The sequence below is a fragment of the Rutidosis leptorrhynchoides genome, chromosome 11, assembly GCF_046630445.1.
Source record: "Rutidosis leptorrhynchoides isolate AG116_Rl617_1_P2 chromosome 11, CSIRO_AGI_Rlap_v1, whole genome shotgun sequence".
Taxonomy (NCBI): Eukaryota; Viridiplantae; Streptophyta; class Magnoliopsida; order Asterales; family Asteraceae; genus Rutidosis; species Rutidosis leptorrhynchoides.
Genome location: NC_092343.1, coordinates 45,888,621 through 45,905,621, shown reverse-complemented (window position 1 = coordinate 45,905,621; position 17,001 = coordinate 45,888,621). Strand labels below are relative to the sequence as shown.

At 36.0% G+C, this 17,001-nt stretch overlaps 1 protein-coding gene across 1 annotated transcript; it reads left to right on the top strand.

Annotated features, from left to right (window-relative positions):
• On the top strand, positions 1–987 carry LOC139874525 (uncharacterized). The gene has a single exon (XM_071861948.1). It carries the CDS (start codon positions 1–3, stop codon positions 985–987), a length of 987 nt encoding a protein of 328 aa, XP_071718049.1.
• The last annotated feature ends 16,014 nt before the right edge of the window (positions 988–17,001 follow it).

Here is a 17,001-nt window from a genome sequence, read left to right as displayed (position 1 = left end):
ATGTCTTTTAACATTCGAACTTTCAGTGGCACTGGAAAAGAAGGAAGTAAGATCGGTTGGTTTAAACGTCTTCGAATAAAAGAATCCCCTGATATTGTTTTGCTTCAGGAAACCAAATGTAACTCGGTAAACAACAGTTGGATTGAACAAATTTGGGGATCCCCAAATTTTAAATTTATTCAAAAACCAAAAGTTGGGAAGTCAGGAGGGATGCTAATCATTTGGGATCCGACTCGTTTTGATGTCAACGAAGCTGTAGAAAAACATAACCTTTTAGCAATCAAAGGAAAGTGGACAGGAAAGGATAGGGAATCGATTGTGGTAAATGTCTATGGACCACATACCGACGAGGAAAAAAAGAAAATGTGGGTTAGTTTGGAACAGTTGATGCAATACTCAAATGAGGTGGAGTGGGTACTAGGTGGTGACTTTAATGAAGTACGATACCAAGAAGAAAGGAAAAATTGCAAATTCATTGAAAGCCGAGCTAAACTTTTCAACAGCTTCATAGAGAATTCGCAACTAATCGAAATACCTCTATTAGGGAAAAGGTTCACAAGGATCAGCGACAATGGAACCAAATTCAGTAAATTGGACCGTTTCCTAGTTAATGATCTCTTTTTGCAGACCTGGGGGGATGTCGCTGCCATTGCACTTGATCGAGGTACTTCGGATCACAGTCCGATAGTAATCAGAGTTTCAGACGTGGATTTCGGTCCAAAACTGTTTAAACTTTTTGACTTATGGTTGGAATCGAAGGAGGTTGAAAAAATCGTTATAGATGCTTGGAATTCAGAGGTGTTCGGTTTTAAGGAGGACTGCAGATTCAGGGATAAGCTAAAAAGGGTAAAAGAGGCCCTACGAATTTGGAGCAAGTCCAAATATGGAGCATTAGATCGCGAGATTGAATCATTAAAAACAGAAACAATGCTCCTGGAAGAGAAAGCAGATAGTGGTAACCTGTCCGAAGTTGAGAAAGAAAATTAGATCAAAACTCGCGTTCGTTGGTTAAAAAAAGAACAAGAAAAGTCAGAGATGCTTAAGCAGAAAGCTCGAAACAAATGGATCACAGACGGGGACGAAAACACAGCCTTTTTTCATGCCTCAATCCGAAGAAGATATAATTGTTCTAATATTCATGGAATGCATATAAATGGATCCTGGAGTGAAAAGCCTGAGGAAATCAAAAAGGAGGTATTCGGTTTCTTTAGTAAACTGTACGATGAAAAGCAAGGCCCAAAACCTGATTATGAGTCACTGAATTCGATACCCTTCAAGACACTTTCGAGATAGGAGTCTCAAGAGTTGGAAAAACCATTCTCAGAAAGTGATATTTGGGAAGCGATAACAGATTACGAGTCTTCAAAGGCTCCGGGCCCCGATGGTTTTAACCTGAGTTTCTATAAAAAGTTTTATGGGTTAATAAAGGAAGATTTGAAGAAGGTTTTAGATTGGTTTTGGGATAATGAACGGATTTCCAGAGGGTGTGTGATGATCCGAAAATTTCTGACCAAATTTAAACTTAATCTTTGTATGATTAACATTTCCGACACGAAAAGCAAAGTCTGTAAAACTGAATCCTAAAATTTTTGAACTACTTTTATATATTTAAATACCCTTCAGTTGTTTTCGACGATTCGCGAACAATTATATGTAAATAGATACATATATACTATAACTTGAAAAGGTAACAATGTATTAATTGTTTGATACCGTACATTAAACTTATTGGTTTAAATATCTATTTGAATATATATGATAAGTTGAAATATTTATTATTAAAATTTATTTTTAAATAACTTCCAATGTGTATTTAAAAACTGATTTATGTATATTAAAAAGATATATACATATATATAATTTCAAGTTATTTAGTAAACGATAGTAACATTCGTTTATTGATTCGATTGATATTTAGATAAGTTAACTAAAGCGTTTAAGATGAACCAGTAAAACACTAATTTGCTACAGTATTTTCAAATTGCTACAGTACCCAAAATGCTACAGTGTTGTGATGACCCGAAAATTTCTGACCAAATTTAAACTTAATCTTTGTATGATTAACATTTCCGACACGATAAGCAAAGTCTGTAATATTGAGTCACGACAGTTTTGGAACTATATTCATATAATCAATTATTCTTTGACTGTTCTCTATGATTCACGAACAATATATATATAACTTAATGTGCATATATATATATATATATATATATATATATATATATATATATATATATATATATATATATATATATATGTGTGATTTCAAGTTATTTAGTAAACGATAGTAACATTCGTTTGTTAATTCGATTGATATTTAGATAAGTGAACTAAAACGTTTAAAATAAACAAGTAAAACACTAATTTGCTACAGTATTTTTGAATTGCTACAGTACCCAAAATGCTACAGTGTTTTCGAAAATCACTATTTGCTACAGTAAAAATTGACTTGCTACAGTGAATTGCTACAGTAAAACACTATTTCAAAATAAATAAAAAATGTATATATGTATATGTATATACTACGAGACAATAATTTATAGAAGTAAATGACCAAAACACTCGAAAGTTTAAGATACACTTTGAGTGATATAATTTAGGGATAATTTAAGTTTATATTTTGACAAAGGTACGAGTCACGAAACGAAAAGTACTAGTTTTCTCAGTGTACGAAAGGGCGTTCGAAAAACCGGAACCGGGACATAAGTCGAGTGACAACATACGACTTATCGGAACAAAAATTACAAGTCAACTATGCACGTGAATTTAATATAATATATAATTAATTAATTTAAATTATATATATTATATTTATATTTTATTATGTCGACAAATGTTAGGACAAAAACATGTGGGCTGGAAAAATAGGGCCATGCGATCGCATGGCCTGTGGCCTTTAAACCCATGCGATCGCATGGGAGGTCTGGCCAGGTGAGGTCTATAAATTTCATCGATTTCGGCTCAGTTTACACACATATATATTCATCTTACTCCGTATTTATATTATTATTATTATTATTATTATTATTATTATTATTATTATTATTATTATTATTATTAAGATTAATATTATTATTAATCTAATTATTATTAGTATTATACCTAAAATACTACGAAGAGGTCATGAGCGTGTCACTTTCAAAATATGTTTTCAAGCGGGATAGAGTTAAGGAAATTATGGGTTATTGCCATGGAAGTTATGGGTAATGTTCGGGGGTATATTTATGAATCAAATCTAGTGTTTATTATCTCCGTTACGTCTACGTACTTTTCTACAATATTGATATGATGAGATCTACAGTTATTTGGTAATTCGTGTTTCGATCACATTTTGGTGAACGACTTTATATGCTGCTAAGGTGAGTTTCATTTGCTCCCTTTTTAATTGCTTTTGCAATCTATATTTTTGGGCTGAGAATACATGCACTTTATTTTAAACGCAATGGATACAAGTACATACTAAATTCTACACTGAGTTTGAACCGAAAATCCCTTAGCTTTGGTAACTAGTAACTGCCGGTTATAAGAACTGGTGGGCGCGAGTAGTTATATATGGATCCATAGGGCTTGATATCCCCGTCCGAGCTAGAGTACTAGCCTTTTAACGGACGTATGCTATTTGAGAAGCGTACACGTTGGTTTGCGTGTATTATTAAGATGATTATACAAAGGGTATAAATTATATATACGTTAAGTTTAGTTACCAGGGTGCTCAATTTCGTAGAATATTTTGATAAACGTTTCTGGATGAAACAGCTGAAATCTTGTGATCCACCTTTATATACAGATTATGCGCAACATTAAAACTATGAACTCACCAACTTTTGTGTTGACACTTGTTAGCATGTTTATTCTCAGGTTTCCTAGAAGTCTTCCGCTGTTTGCTTAGATGTTAGACAAGCTATGTGCATGGAGTCTTACATGACATATTTTTCAAGGAAACGTTGCATTCACCAAATCATCACCATGTATCTTATTTTGACTGCATTGTCAACGGAAATACTGTTGTAAACTATTATTTATGGTGATTGTCTATATGTAGAAATCATCAGATGTCGAAAACCTTTGATTTAAATATTCATTTATGGTGTGCCTTTTCAAGAGAATGCAATGTTTACAAAACGTATCATATAGAGGTCAAATACCTCGCAATGAAATCAATGAATGACGTGTTCGTCCATATGGATTTGGAGCGATCGTCACAAGTGTTTTCGAAAATCACTATTTGCTACAGTGAAATTGACTTTGCTACACTGTTTTTGAACTACTTTTATATATTTAAATACCCTTCGGTTGTTTTCGACGATTCGCGAGCAATTATATGTAAATAGATACATATATGCTATAACTTGAAAAGGTAACAATGTATTAATTGTTTGATACCGTACATTAAACTTATTGGTTTAAATATCTATTTGAATATATATGATAAGTTGAAATATTTATTATTAAAATTTATTTATAAATAACTTCCAATGTGTATTTAAAAACTGATTTATGTATATTAAAAAGATATATACATATATATAATTTCAAGTTATTTAGTAAACGATAGTAACATTCGTTTATTGATTCGATTGATATTTAGATAAGTTAACTAAAGCGTTTAAGATGAACCAGTAAAACACTAATTTGCTACAGTATTTTTAAATTGCTACAGTACCCAAAATGCTACAGTGTTTTCTAAAATCACTATTTGCTACAGTGAAATTGACTTTGCTACAGTAAATTGCTACAGTAAAACACTATTTTAAAATGTATTTTAACAAATAGCGAGACGATGATTTATAGAAGTAAATGACCAAAACACTCGAATGTATAAGTTATATTTCGAGTGATATAATTTAGGGATAATTTAAGGCTATATTTTGACTAAGGTACGTGTCCCAAAATGTAATGTACAAGTTTTCTCAGCGTACGAAAGGACATTCGAAAAACCGGAACCGGGACATAAGTCGAGTGACGACGTACGACATATTGGAACAAAAATTACAAGTCAACTATGCACGTGAATTTAATATAATATATAATTAATTATATAAATTATATATATTATATATTAATATAAAAATTATGTCGACAAACGTTTGGACAAAAGCTTTGTGAGCTGGAAAAGGACCCCATGCGATCGCATGGGAATCCTTCTACCAAGCCATGCGATCGCATGGCAGTGGATTTCAGGCCAAGTGCTATAAATTCGATCGAATTCTGTTTTTGTTTGCTCATTCACTTCTCTCTTATATTCCTCCGTATAAATATATTATTATTATTATTATTATTATTATTATTATTATTATTATTATTATTATTATTATTATTATTATTATTATTATTATTATTATTATTATTAAGATTAAAATTATTATTTATCTTAATATTATTATTAGTAATATTAGTATTAGACATAAAATACTACGACGAGGTCATGAGAGTGTCACTTTCAAAATGAGTTTTGAACGGGTTAGAGCTAAGGAAACTATGGGTTATTGCCAAGGAGGTTATGGGTAATGTTCAAGGGTATTGTTCTCAAGTCAAACCTAGTGTTTATTATCTCTGTTGCGTCTACGTACTTTTCTAAAATATTAAATCACAATATTGATACGTTGAGATCTACGGTTATTTGGTAATCCGAGTTTCGGTCACATTTTGGTGAACGACTTTATATGCTGCTAAGGTGAGTTTCATTGATCCCTTTTTAATTGCTTTTGCAATATATATTTTTGGGCTGAGAATACATGCACTTTATTTTAAACGCAATGGATACAAGTACATACTAAATTCTACACTGAGTTTGAACCGAAAATCCCTTAGCTTTGGTAACTGTTAACTGCCAGTTATAAGAACTGGTGGGCGCGAGTAGTAGTATATGGATCCATAGGGCTTGATATCTCCGTCCGAGCTAGAGCACTAGCCTTTTAACGGACGTATGCTATTTGAGAAGCGTACACGTTGGTTTGCGTGTATTATTAAGATGATTATACAAAGAGTACAAATTATATATACGTTAAGTTTAGTTACCAGGGTGCTCAATTTCGTAGAATATTTTGATAAACGTTTCTGGATGAAACAACTGAAATCTTGTGATCCACCTTTATATACAGATTATACGAAACAATAAAACTATGAACTCACCAACCTTTGTGTTGACACATGTTAGCATGTTTATTCTCATGTTTCCTAGAAGTCTTCCGCTGTTTGCTTAGATGTTAGACAAGCTATGTGCATGGAGTTTTCAAGGAAACGTTGCATTCACCAAATCATCACCATGTATCTTATTTTGACTGTATTTTCAACGGAAGTACTGTTGTAAACTATTATTTATGGTGATTGTCTATATGTAGAAATCATCAGATATCGAAAACCTTTGATTTAAATATTCATTTATGGTGTGCCTTTTCAAAAGAATGCAATGTTTACAAAACGTATCATATAGAGGTCAAATACCTCGCAATGAAATAAATGAATGACGTGTTCGTCCATATGGATTTGGAGCGATCGTCACAGGGTGCAATGCTAGTTTTATGTCATTAATTCCCAAGAAAGCAACCCCGATGTCATTAGGCGATTACCGCCCGATCAGTCTCATCGGAAGCCTCTATAAAATAATTTCCAAGATATTAGCTAGAAGACTTCAAAAGGTGATTCATAAAGTGATCAGTGTAGAGCAGAGCGCTTTTTTGAAACGAAGATTTATCCTCGATGCATTCTAGTGGCTAACGAGTTGATTGATGAGGTAAAACGGAGAAAAGAAAAATGTGTTATCCTCAAGGCGGATTTCGAGAAAGCTTTTGACAGCATACATTGGGAGTTCCTTTTCAAAATCCTAGAGAGAATGGGATTTGGGTTAAAGTGGAGAAATTGGATCAAGACATGCTTATCCTCGACTACATTTTCGATTCTTGTCAACGGGTCGCCTACGGAGGAATTCGCCCTTCATCGTGGAATAAGGCAAGGGGACCCTCTTTCCCCGTATTTATTCATCATGGTAGCAGAAGGGTTTGATGCCTTAGTCAAGCGTGCATTACAAGAAAACTTAATCAAGGGTATTGAGATTGGAAAGGATCGAGTACGAATATCGCACCTCCAATATGCCGACGACACAATTTTCTTTGGGGAATGGAACAAAATAAATATAGGAAATATCTTTAAAGTTCTCAAATGCTTCGAGATTTTTTCGGGTCTTAAAGTGAATTTATCGAAAAGTTGCCTATATGGAATTGGAATCCAAAAAGATACCATAGAGAACATGGCGAATCATTTTGGTTGCGAGGCCGGAAATTTTCATTTATCTTACCTTGGACTACCAATCGGAAAGAAAATGTCAAATATCCAAGATTGGGAACCGTTTATTGATAAGTTTCACTCTAGGCTTGCGGATTGGAAAATGAAAATGATGTCATTTGGGGGCCGTCTTACCCTTATAAAATCGGTACTAAGTAGTCTCCCGTTGTACGCCTTCTCCCTATTCCGTGCTCCATCTTGTGTCATTAACAAGCTCGAAGGTTTGCGTTGTAAGTTCTTTTGGGGCGGGTCGGGAGATTCTAAGAAAATGTGTTGGGTCAAATGGGAAAAGATCTTGTTACCTTACGAGGGCGGGGGGTTGAACATCGGATCTCTTAAAGCAAAAAATTTGGCACTATTGGGAAAGTGGTGGTGGCGTTTTCACAATGAAAAAAACGCCCTTTGGGTCAAAGTGATCTCGAGCTTATACGGGAGGGATGGTGGTGTAACATCCCGCGTTTTTCCGTTAAATTTATTTTAACACCGTCTTTTTATTTTAATGACATCTCTCGTCACCTATATTTGTACACTTCGTTAACTAGTGTTCTTGATAATCCCGTTACTCGATTACAACATCTCTCGTTAACTTGCGTTTTAAAAATATCCGTTCGGTAAAATCCCGCACCCGCTTCTAAACTCGAGGGACTAAAATTGACACTGGGCAAACTAGTTGACTAGGTCAACTAGTCCACCCCAATCACCACCATTCAATCATCTCCATCTCTCTCTCTTTCTCTCTAGCAAGAACACACACACAAACACCCAATTCAATCATTCGTCATCTAAATTCGATCTAGGAGGCTTACAACAAAAACAAATTACATATTTGGAATCCTCTCTTCATCCTCTACAATTTGATACTAACTTCATCTCGTTTGGGTAACATTTCTAAAACTCTAGATTTCTCTAAATTCGTGTTTTTGATTTGAAATGGTGTTAGTTAGTGTCTATGGCTCGTGTCTAGCATGAATATATGATTTACTTGCTCGATTTGTTGTTTTGAGTAACTAGTTTGAACATTTGAAATGGGTTTGCTTAATCTTGCATTTTGGAAGATTAAATGTTGTTTGATTGTTAAAGTTCATGTTTTAATTGTGTTACTAGTATCACTAGCTTCGTTTTGATGCGTAGGTTGATTAAGAAAACTTCAAACACATGATTATTGATTTTTGTGAATTTTGGTTAGGGTTTGATAGACTTTGAAATGAACTTTTGATGCGTTGAATGCTTGTTAATGTTGTTAGTAAGTGTTTAGATGCATTGTATGCTTAATTACCTTCGGAACGGCATATCGTATGTGTAAATTGGATTCCCGAATCATAAAATACGTTTTACGAACTTGAAACTTTGAAAATAAACCCTTCTTGATCAATTGACGAGTTTTCGGTTATTGTAATTGATGTTTTTGCTTGTGAAAGGTAGTTAATTGTATTCCTTGTCAAAAGAGCTTTCCAATGATATAAGATGCGTATTCTAAGTGTTTACGGTTTGCGTTTTGTGCTAAATTGAATTTTGGATCAAGACTTGAACTTTTGAAACTGACCAGGTACCAGGCCACGCCTAATGTCGCGGCGCGACACCTTTGGCCGCGGCGCGGCAATAGCCGTGTTTGGGTTCTGACCTACTTTGTCAAATTTCGAAAAATGTTTGCTATGCTACGCACCTCCGATTAACATGTAACTTGGCCAACATGCTCATATATGACTTCTAAGCTTAGAAAAATAGTTTGGGACCCGACCCGAACGTGTTGACTTTTCGTTGACTTTGACCAAGTTTGACTTTTAGTCAAACTTAACCAAACTTTTATACAATCGTTCTAACATGCTTTTATACTTGATTCTTGCATGAAACTTGACAACGTGATTCACATGCTATACTATTCGAGTCGTAACGAGCCATAGGACTAATTGAACACATTTCGCTCGACCTTGTGTCGTAACCGGTTAATTGATACAACTTACTTGTTTAGGTCAAGGCTAAGCAACTTTCATGCACACGTTTACTTTGTGAAGTACCTTTATACTCGTGCACTCGAGGTGAGATCATAGTCCCACCTTTTCAACAACTTTTTATACTTTAAATTGTGGGCTGAGAAACATATACTTTGTCACATTTTGTACTACTTACTTTTATACTTTGAACACAAGTACGATGAAACAAACATTCCACAGCGAGTTAGAACAAAAATCCTCAATTCGATTATCATTAGTTACACTTGCAGGGTGTAAGCGAGAACTTATATTGTGTGGCCATACGGGTTTGACAAACCCTCATTACGGACGGTTCGCTACCGTCTACGGATGAAATATATTTTCGAGAAACAGTGTATGTTCTAACACTATTGTGATGGGGTTCTGTGGAAGGAAACGTTAAGTCTTGATAATTGGGTGCTCGCGAACAATACTTTTGGAATGCAAACGATTTTGATAATCAACTATGGGAATACTAAATCTTGTAGTTCAAAAACAACGTTTACAAATACATCTATGATTTCACCAACGTTTTTCGTTGACAGTTTTCTACATGTTTTCTCAGGTTCATACTTGGCTACTTGATACATGCTTCCGCACTCTTTGATTACTTGATTGGAGTCAACCATGCATGCATACGCTAGGGATAGCACTTTTGGATTCAAACTTTCGTTTACATACTTACGCTATTTATAGCAACTGTGTTTTTAAACTAATTATGTCGTAAGTTATTTCATTTATACTTTATGACTTTTGTAACCTTAGACTTGTTGTCGAACGGTTTTGTAAACTAAACCTGCAAGTCTTGTACCTTTCAAATGAATGCGACATAATTTTGGTCAAACGAGTCTCATATAGGGACTACGACCACGCAACGGGACCTAAGTTAACGGCGCCGTCAATAACGGTTTTGGTCTGGTCGTTACAAGTGGTATCAGAGCGTTGGTTGTAGGGAACTAGGACGTGCATTAGTGTGTCTAACAGAGTCGTTAGGACGCATTAGTGAGTCTAGACTACAACCGGATAGTTAGCATTTGCATTCTGACATACATTTGCTATAGATAGCACTTACTTGACTACTTGTGCATTATACTTGAATCATTCTTAGGCAAACTTTTTAATAGTACTCAACCTTCATCATACGAACTCGTATTCCGCCACTTTTTGGTAACACACGTAAATTCATGATTCATACGCGTATGGATGACGACGACTTCATTAGTCACACTTGTTCGGGAACTCTGTCTCCCGGATTGTTATTTGCCACCATTTTAACTTACTATCGGTTTCCCACTGGTGTTTCTTACTATCTACTTTTTGGTGTTACTACCATCACTACTCTAGGTGAGTATCGTCATCAACATTTATCACTACGGTTGCATACTACTCGTTATCATGACTCGTTACTCTTTTCATACCTGAATACCTTATTGTCTGACTCGAACCACATTGACGTGAACAATCATTTATACACTTCCCTCGGGGAACGCTTCTTTATAGTTGCACTAATTCTTTCGATTCAATACGAGTCACGTCAGAGACGTCGTTACACTTTGTTTATTTTAAATTTCACGATTACACGAACTTGAATCTATAGAGTGATGTGGGAATGGAGGTATGAGTTAGCGTAATACAACGACACTCGATCAACATGGTTATATTACGGTAAGACATACCAAAGTTCTAGTGACACGTGATGGTGGTTAGACTCGATCAACCTAAACACCACCATGAGCCATGTACATGACTTCATCTATTCATGTTGGACATCTGAAAACTCCGAGAATATTGATAACAACCATACCGGGGACACACCTTCGATTTTTGTCGAACTATACTTATGCTTCCGAATGAATTACCGATTCCTTTCGACTTCAACCGTATGTTACACGTGTATACTATCTCGTCCTCGCACAGTCTTATTGATTAACTACAATTTACTCGTTATGCTTACATCGGGGCGGAAACTTCTCTCGCCTTACACTAGTAATTCTGGTTCAGGAAATCTTTTATTTTAAATTCTCAATGGAGAGAGACTCTTCACGTTATACTAGTATTCGCCTCGAGGGTGAATAGTCTCGACGAACGTATTTGGAAACTGATAAATCTTCCGTGACGCGATTTTTCTTGAGAAACTTGTCCTAACAAACTTGTTCAAATATACCTTACGGAATGTACTTTGTTTCGGATCGAGATCCTCGTTTCACTTCTAGATTTCGGAGTGCCTTACAAAAAGCCTCGGGACCACGTTTAGACATGAGTACCGCGTACCATCCGCAACCCGACAGACCGAACAAAACATACGATTTAAACCTTAGAATCCATAATACGAGTTGTATTACTAACTTCAAATTTACTTGAGAAAAGTATTTTCCTTTAGCTTAATCCTCGTACTACAATGATTTTCATTCGAGTTTTAACGTCACACCTTTTGAAACCACATGTGACCGGAAACGTCATCCTCCTTTTTGTCGAAACCAAGTAAACGATGATCAATTCACCGGGGCCGAGCTTATTCATGAGCAATCGAGAGGATTTATTCATATTCAAGCAAGACCCAACGCGACTCGTAATCACCAGGAGCTATGCCGATGTTACACGTAAACCTTTCGAATTCCATGGAAAACCGCGTCACGTTAAAAGTTGCACTTTGAGGAGGTGTAATCCGTTTCGGGAAACATAGAAAGCTAAATCCGTGATATTTTAATCCTTTTGAAATCTTGGGGCGTTTTAGACCCGTTGCTAGCCGTTTAGATTTTCCGGCTCATTTCGAGTCTCCGTTTATCCTACATTCGATGTGTCAACTTAAGGACGTGTATTGCGAAACAAGAACTTGTCATTTCTTTTCGATGAGCTTACCATCGACAATAAACTTCATTCCTAGGAGGACCGGTTGAAACCATGAATCGTGAACCCAAACTCTAAGACGACGTGAAACCCCGACCGTCAAAGTTCGTTGAAATACCCTAGAACGTACTTCTCCCTCATTCGTAGAATTGGCAACACAAGATCTCGAGGAAGATTCAACAACTACTACTTCCAACTAAATTTCGGGACGAAATTTCTTTTGAGGTGTGGATAATGTAACATCTCGCGTTTTTCCGTTAAATTTATTTTAACACCGTCTTTTTATTTTAATGACATCTCTCGTCACCTATATTTGTACACTTCGTTAACTAGTGTTCTTGATAATCCCGTTACTCGATTACAACATCTCTCGTTAACTTGCGTTTTAAAAATATCCGTTCGGTAAAATCCCGCACCCGCTTCTAAACTCGAGGGACTAAAATTGACACGGGGCAAACTAGTTGACTAGGTCAACTAGTCCACCCCAATCACCACCATTCAATCATCTCCGTCTCTCTCTCTTTCTCTCTAGCAAGAACACACACACAAACACCCAATTCAATCATTCGTCATCTAAATTCGATCTAGGAGGCTTACAACAAAAACAAATTACATATTTGGAATCCTCTCTTCATCCTCTACAATTTGATACTAACTTCATCTCGTTTGGGTAACATTTCTAAAACTCTAGATTTCTCTAAATTCGTGTTTTTGATTTGAAATGGTGTTAGTTAGTGTCTATGGCTCGTGTCTAGCATGAATATATGATTTACTTGCTCGATTTGTTGTTTTGAGTAACTAGTTTGAACATTTGAAATGGGTTTGCTTAATCTTGCATTTTGGAAGATTAAATGTTGTTTGATTGTTAAAGTTCATGTTTTAATTGTGTTACTAGTATCACTAGCTTCGTTTTGATGCGTAGGTTGATTAAGAAAACTTCAAACACATGATTATTGATTTTTGTGAATTTTGGTTAGGGTTTGATAGACTTTGAAATGAACTTTTGATGCGTTGAATGCTTGTTAATGTTGTTAGTAAGTGTTTAGATGCATTGTATGCTTAATTACCTTCGGAACGGCATATCGTATGTGTAAATTGGATTCCCGAATCATAAAATACGTTTTACGAACTTGAAACTTTGAAAATAAACCCTTCTTGATCAATTGACGAGTTTTCGGTTATTGTAATTGATGTTTTTGCTTGTGAAAGGTAGTTAATTGTATTCCTTGTCAAAAGAGCTTTCCAATGATATAAGATGCGTATTCTAAGTGTTTACGGTTTGCGTTTTGTGCTAAATTGAATTTTGGATCAAGACTTGAACTTTTGAAACTGACCAGGTACCAGGCCACGCCTAATGTCGCGGCGCGACACCTTTGGCCGCGGCGCGGCAATAGCCGTGTTTGGGTTCTGACCTACTTTGTCAAATTTCGAAAAATGTTTGCTATGCTACGCACCTCCGATTAACATGTAACTTGGCCAACATGCTCATATATGACTTCTAAGCTTAGAAAAATAGTTTGGGACCCGACCCGAACGTGTTGACTTTTCGTTGACTTTGACCAAGTTTGACTTTTAGTCAAACTTAACCAAACTTTTATACAATCGTTCTAACATGCTTTTATACTTGATTCTTGCATGAAACTTGACAACGTGATTCACATGCTATACTATTCGAGTCGTAACGAGCCATAGGACTAATTGAACACATTTCGCTCGACCTTGTGTCGTAACCGGTTAATTGATACAACTTACTTGTTTAGGTCAAGGCTAAGCAACTTTCATGCACACGTTTACTTTGTGAAGTACCTTTATACTCGTGCACTCGAGGTGAGATCATAGTCCCACCTTTTCAACAACTTTTTATACTTTAAATTGTGGGCTGAGAAACATATACTTTGTCACATTTTGTACTACTTACTTTTATACTTTGAACACAAGTACGATGAAACAAACATTCCACAGCGAGTTAGAACAAAAATCCTCAATTCGATTATCATTAGTTACACTTGCAGGGTGTAAGCGAGAACTTATATTGTGTGGCCATACGGGTTTGACAAACCCTCATTACGGACGGTTCGCTACCGTTTACGGATGAAATATATTTTCGAGAAACAGTGTATGTTCTAACACTATTGTGATGGGGTTCTATGGAAGGAAACGTTAAGTCTTGATAATTGGGTGCTCGCGAACAATACTTTTGGAATGCAAACGATTTTGATAATCAACTATGGGAATACTAAATCTTGTGGTTCAAAAACAACGTTTACAAATACATCTATGATTTCACCAACGTTTTTCGTTGACAGTTTTCTACATGTTTTCTCAGGTTCATACTTGGCTACTTGATACATGCTTCCGCACTCTTTGATTACTTGATTGGAGTCAACCATGCATGCATACGCTAGGGATAGCACTTTTGGATTCAAACTTTCGTTTACATACTTACGCTATTTATAGCAACTGTGTTTTTAAACTAATTATGTCGTAAGTTATTTCATTTATACTTTATGACTTTTGTAAACTTAGACTTGTTGTCGAACGGTTTTGTAAACTAAACCTGCAAGTCTTGTACCTTTCAAATGAATGCGACATAATTTTGGTCAAACGAGTCTCATATAGGGACTACGACCACGCAACGGGACCTAAGTTAACGGCGCCGTCAATAACGGTTTTGGTCTGGTCGTTACAGGTGGGTTGGGTGAACATGTTAACAATGGCTCCGGAAAGGGTACAACTTGGAACAATATTCGTAAAGTTGGTTTTCTTATTGACAAACTTGATATACCTTTTTCTAACTCTATTGTGAAGATTGTATCCAAAGGTGATGACACTATGTTTTGGTCAGACAATTGGGTCGACAATATTACATTTGGGGTGAGGTTCAACAGGCTATTCAAGCTAGATCGAAACATGGATGAGAAGGTGATGGAGAGGATATCTATCCAAAACGGGTCATTAACATTTTCGTGGAACTGGCTGAGAAATCTAAGTGGAAGAACTGCTGCAGAATTTCAGGAACTAGTGACTGTGCTTCGTGACTTCAAGTTTGCGGCAGGTTCAAGTGATAAATGGTCATGGAACCTGCACCCTAGTGGGCTGTTTAAATCCTTCATACTGTCAAAGTTGATCGACGAAAAAATGCTGCAGGTACAGGACCTGCCCATTGCAACAGATCGGTTACAATTGTTACCACAGAAAATTGGTGTGTTCGTTTGGCGGGTAAAGCAAAGAAGAATCCCGGTTAGAGTGGAATTAGACAAAAGAGGGGTGGACCTAGACTCGGTACGATGCCCTACTTGTGACAATGACCTCGAAACAGTGGATCACGTTTTCCTACATTGTAACTTCGCAAAAGATTTATGGGATCGAGTATTTCGTTGGTGGAATTTAAACAGACAAATGTATGCGGATTTGGAAGACATGTTTCAAGGGATTCACAACACCTCCCAACCGCAGCATAGATCCTTATTATGGAAGGCAATTGAATGGGTCTGCGGGTCCATAATCTGGAGAAACCGAAACCTCACCTTATTCCAAAAGAAAAAAATCAGCGGTCCGATGGCACTCAATGAGGTCCAAATAAAATCATTCGAATGGATTTCGAGAAGGTCGAGAAAAACTGCAATCGAATGGAGTCAATGGCTTGTTAATCCAAGTTGTTTCGATGATCATGGGTGAAATCTAAATTACCTGTTTTGTAGTTTTCTGTTTTTCTGTTTTTTCGGCTATTTAAGTTCCATGTCTAGGCTGTAATTGTAATACGCATTTGTTAGGATTTTTCTGTTTTCGTAGAAGCATAACCTCGAATGCTTCGAGCCTGTAATCCTTTTCTATTATATAATCAAATACTTTGCCTTTCAAAAAAAAAAAAAATAATTTTCCATTAATATGCGCTATTTTCTTCAAATCTTCTAGAAAATACTCGTAATCCGTATTCGTTTCACTCCTTCTGTTCAAGTTACTACTATTTTTTTTTTTTTTGATAAGGAAATGATACAACGAGGATTACAACATGAGTAACACTAATTTGAGCGAAACTCGAGGACCTATACTTCGTAGCTTCAAAATTCCTTTACATCCCCTTTTACCAAACTTTCGAGACCAAAGAACGATGTTGGCTCCTTGAAATTATTTCGATTGTAGGTAGCCGATGTCTTCTCCGATGTACCCCTGTTTTCCGGTCTCGGATGGATCTGATAGATTTGGTTGTGACTTCACAAACATGAGTGAACGGCTACGACCTCGCCGGAGCTAGATGTGAGAGGCTTCGACATCGCCAAAGGAAATCGAAAACGGAGGCGACAACGGTGGTGGTAGGAATTTAATTTGCAGAAAAACCAAACGTAGTTAAAAAAAAAATTATTCGCAACTTTACTTTTAATTTATGGTTGGAGACATATAGGTTTGCGAGGTTTGCGTATTACGGAGTATAATTTTGACCTTTGGTTTGCAAGATTTTTTTTTTTTCTTTTTTCTTTTCAGAATTGGATAGGTGAGAGATGAGAGCATGTCAAAGAAGGGAGGGGAGGGTAGGATTAGGTAAAATGACTTTTGTACCCTAATGTGGATGACAAATGATTAGATATAACGAAAATATTTAGCGATTGTTAGTGGATGTTAGTGGAAAGGACTAACCAGGGTAAAGTTCAGGACCAACGCCATGCATTTTAAAAACCATAGGGACTACTGGTATAAGTTTAAAAAGAAAAGGACTACCGGTATAATTTTAGGTAAATTACAGGGACTAATGGTATAATTAACTCAAATTTAAATTTACTTGTTTCATGTCTGAAATTGTCGTAAAAAGGGCAAAATTAAATAAAGGTCAACACGCAAATTGACCCAAATCTCATTAATATTTCAAGAGAAAAAATAATGGAGATCCCCGCAGACGAAAAAA

Bases quoted from the DNA above. Each gene is read 5' to 3' on its own strand.
- LOC139874525 (XM_071861948.1), top strand. From the start codon at position 1: ATGTCTTTTAACATTCGAACTTTCAGTGGCACTGGAAAAGAAGGAAGT.